We start from the raw sequence: 3,973 nt of genomic DNA, 5'->3' as shown, positions 1-3,973 counted from the left end.
TGATAAATTATAAAAACGTGGTTTCATTGGAAATTTATCTTGTGAATCATATTTATAATTATCTTCTATTTTTACCCAAGGAGTAAAAGTTCTGGCAGTCTGTTTATTTCCATCTTTGGTATCACATACTAAACTTATAGCAGAAAATAGATTCCATTGTATCTGTATAAAAAAAAGAAAATATAAATATAAATAAATGTGATAACGTTTTGAGGAAGAATTAAAAGTATCATGAGTAAGATAATAAAAATATACAAGACGTTTATTACCACTCAGGTGACACTTTCACACTGGTGGCCCTGGTATCTTGCTACATAAGTCAAACTGGATAATAATTTAACTCTAACATTTAATATATTGAAGTCATAACAAAATCACATAATAGTAAAATATTGCAAATGATAATTTATTAAATACGTTAAAATACTGTCGTATTTTTAAATAAAATGCGACAATACTTTTTAATTTATTTTATTAATTAATATTGCAATATAGTAACAATTAAGGAATCATAAAATACAGTCTAAAAATTATATGTAAATATACTGTAATAGGTGTCTTACTTGTTCAAGTAATTTCGGATGTGCATCATACAAATGCTTCATCATATATTCAAGTAAGAGCAACAATCGGGATAAGTGCAATAGTTGAGAATCTTTCATTGACATTTTAACTGTTTCGCTGCAACATACTATGCCACTTTCCGTTACAAGCAGCACAGATTTCTTCTGCATTAAATTTAGGAAATGAAATAAAAAGGGCACCAGTTGGGCATGTTCAACATTTAAATCTGTGAACACATATTAATGTTATTGTTACGTCAATAAAGAATAAAATGTGAATTTATATAAAACGTATTGAGAATTTAGCAACAAAATAGTGTTATTATATATATCAAATAAGCAAATATAAATAAATAAGCCAATTACGAAAATGAAAAATGTATCTTATAGTTTCGAAGAAAAATACATATAAATATATAGATATAGTTTTAACTATTTATGAAATATTCATAGTATACCTGCATTTTCAGCTTTATATGTTGTTTGAAGATTGCATACATTTTCAACCATAATTGTTACTAATCGATGCTGTATACTGATATATGCAGCTTCCCTTTCTAACCAAGATTTCAACAGCAAAACCTAATTACAAAAGTTTTTAAAAAGATAATATATGCTAGATTAATTTTAACATTAAAAAAATATTCGCATAAAACTAATGCAATATTATTAATATTAATTAAGATAATCATAAAGTACCTGTGCAAGTACATTGAGAGTTCGTAGATATATACTTGAAGAGGCCATATAATGCTGAAAACTATAAACCAAGGATTTATATGTTGAAGTAAAATATTCTGGGGAGATTCACTTAGCATATTCCACGCAAGTAAATTGAGTATTACAACTTAAGGCTTCCGAAAATACCAAATACATAACACCTAGCGTAGCACCATAGAATGCAGAAATTGTACCTAAAAATTAACAATTTTGTTTTGCAATATTATTCTTTTAATGTATGAATAAGTAAAATGAAAAATGTATGCAACAAAAATTTTAATATAACGTACGTTTTAATATGAAGTGCACACATATAGTAATTATATATAAATTCATCCGTTTCTATTCTACCTGTTTCGTGATCTAGATCTCTTATGATTTTTGTCGTAAGTGAAATGTACTGTAAAAAAGAAGAAAAAGATTATTAAGTTAATTATATCTAAAGCCTACGGCACACGGTACAATTTTTCGTACTGGATTTGATAAGATTTAGTAAAATATTAGAAATGCTGCATTCTGATTGGTGCATTTTTAGTATTTTACTAAATTTTATCAAATCCAGTACGAAAAATCGTACCGTGTGCCGTCGGCTTAACTTTATAGCTTGAGGTTATTTCTTTTCGGTAGACTGTGTTTCAATATTCACTGCCAATACTGAAAATTTATAGTTTACGTCACGTATATTGTAAATTTTCAGTACTGACAGTGAATATCGAAACGCGGTCATCTGCCGAAAAGAAATAACCTCAAATTTATTAGTTTCCTTTTAATTATGAAATACAGGGTGATTCTAAATAACTTTATGTTTTTGCAAAAACATAATCTTGACCGAATTCTAAGACGATTTTTCCTTTGGCAAAATTTCGTCCGAAGCTTAGTTTTTGAATTATTGGGTCTGTTCTTTTTAGCTGCACTGCTGCACTAGTGCAATGTGTTGGAAAGAGACAAACATAGTTTCTTTCACTTTAACTAATTGCACTAGTGCAGCAGTGCAGCTAAAAAGAACAGGCTCATTAAAGGAAGTAGTTAACGTATGACGAGTCGAATACAAGAGGCAGGCAAGGGTGGCGCGATTCACCGTCAGACGCGGGTGCTTACGCGGGGCGCCTGCTGCGATCAGCTGGTCGCTATACACATACAGACACACATGCGAACACATACATTCTCTCTCTCTCTGTCTCTCTGTCTGTCTGTCTGTCTGTCTGTCTGTCTGTCTGTCTGTCTGTCTGTCTGTCTGTCTGTCTGTCTGTCTGTCTGTCTGTCTGTCTGTCTCTCTCTCTCTCTCTCTCTCTCTCTCTCTCTCTCTCTCTCTCTCTCTCTCTCTCTCTCTCTCTCTCTTATTCGCTTACTCACCTGTAATTTTTTTTTTTTTTTACGAGAGAGGGGAAAATGCATTTTATGCATACCCACCGGTCGATCCAGTGAGTTATGTGGGACTCGAGTACCAAGTCGAATTACCAACTCGGTACTCCCTACCCACTAAAAACCCCTCTCTTTTCACGAATTTCCTTTGACACACTGTCCCTCTGACTTCCCGAGATCTGTTTTCACATAACGTCAAAAAATAGTTATTATTACCTTGCCCGATGACTTTTGATGTATTGCTGTAATTGCTTGAAGGAGAAATGAATTTTTCGATAGATCGTACGTTCTCAAATTTAACGTAGATATCACGTTGCAAAAGACAAGAAATCCACACTAAATTATTAACTGAAAGTTTTTCTTCTTTCATGAACTGTATTCTTTTATAAACTTTAACGTAATCACATTTATTTACTCACTCGATGAGACGAGAAATTTACTAATGACTCTATCACTAATCACTATTAATCACTGTCGAATAATAACTGTTGGCGATTAAAAATCACTCGATGAAAGAAACACGCGCGGACACGTTACTACACGACGCGACAACGCGACAATGCGACGATAATTACTCGGCGACTGAAAGCAGTTTTTTGTCATGGTAGGTTGCGGTAGGTTAAGGTACTACTGGCGCTATCGAACGCGATCATGTGTTCGATTGAAGAATGCGGTAAACATAATAAACATTTAACATATTAATATTATTATTATCATGAATGTGTGTGATAACCATACATCGTATGATATCTATTTAAAAATTAATTAGATTAAATAAGTGTTTTTAAAATATTTATTACTTTTACTATTATCATGTAAAATATTAATATTAAATATTTATTTAACTATTTTATCTTTTTATTTATTTATTTATCTGTTTCACCTATTTATTTTTAACTATTTATTATCAATGACCGATTTTCGATCATTGATAATAAATAGTTAAAAATAAATAGGTGAAATAGATAAATAAATAAATAAATAGATAAAATAGTTAAATAAATATTTAATATTAATATTTTACATGATAATAGTAAAAGTAATAAATATTTTAAAAACACTTATTTAATCTAATTAATTTTTAAATAGATATCATACGATGTATGGATATCACACACATTCATGATAATAATAATATTAATATGTTAAATGTTTATTGTGTTTACCGCATTCTTCAATCGAACACATGATCGCGTTCGATAGCGCCAGTAGTACATTAACCTACCGCAACCTACCATGACAAAAAACTGCTTGCAGTCGCCGAATAATTATCGTCGCATTGTCGCGTCGTCGCGTCGTGTAGTAACGTGTCCGCGCGTGTTTCTTTC

At 31.0% G+C, this 3,973-nt stretch overlaps 1 protein-coding gene across 8 annotated transcripts in view; it reads right to left on the bottom strand.

Moving 5' to 3' along the window:
* Positions 1-3,030, bottom strand: part of LOC145976676 (protein purity of essence-like) — a 20,225-nt gene extending 17,195 nt beyond the window's left edge. For 3 of the 8 annotated variants that reach the window (XM_083107967.1, XM_083107968.1, XM_083107969.1), the window contains exons 1-6: positions 2,862-3,030; positions 1,635-1,683; positions 1,263-1,323; positions 1,022-1,145; positions 564-790; positions 1-162 (exon numbers count right to left, since the gene is read on the bottom strand). The exon at positions 1-162 is cut by the window's left edge and continues 45 nt beyond it. In XM_083107967.1, coding sequence (XP_082964093.1) covers positions 1-162; positions 564-790; positions 1,022-1,145; positions 1,263-1,323; positions 1,635-1,683; positions 2,862-3,015 — 777 coding nt within the window. In that variant the 5' untranslated portion in view covers positions 3,016-3,030. Of the gene's footprint in view, positions 163-563; positions 791-1,021; positions 1,146-1,262; positions 1,478-1,573; positions 1,744-1,860; positions 1,962-2,028; positions 2,048-2,861 lie in introns of those variants that run through there. The other 5 variants (XM_083107972.1, XM_083107971.1, XM_083107970.1 and 2 more) reach the window with 5 other exon arrangements.
* Between the last annotated feature and the right edge of the window lie 943 nt (positions 3,031-3,973).

The sequence above is a fragment of the Camponotus vicinus genome, unplaced genomic scaffold, assembly GCF_025532165.1.
Source record: "Camponotus vicinus isolate PSW18456_S1 unplaced genomic scaffold, iyCamVici1.0 SCAF_9, whole genome shotgun sequence".
Classification (NCBI taxonomy): Eukaryota; Metazoa; Arthropoda; class Insecta; order Hymenoptera; family Formicidae; genus Camponotus; species Camponotus vicinus.
The sequence above is the reverse complement of the archived record's forward strand: the minus strand, read 5'-3'. Positions and strand labels throughout refer to the sequence as shown.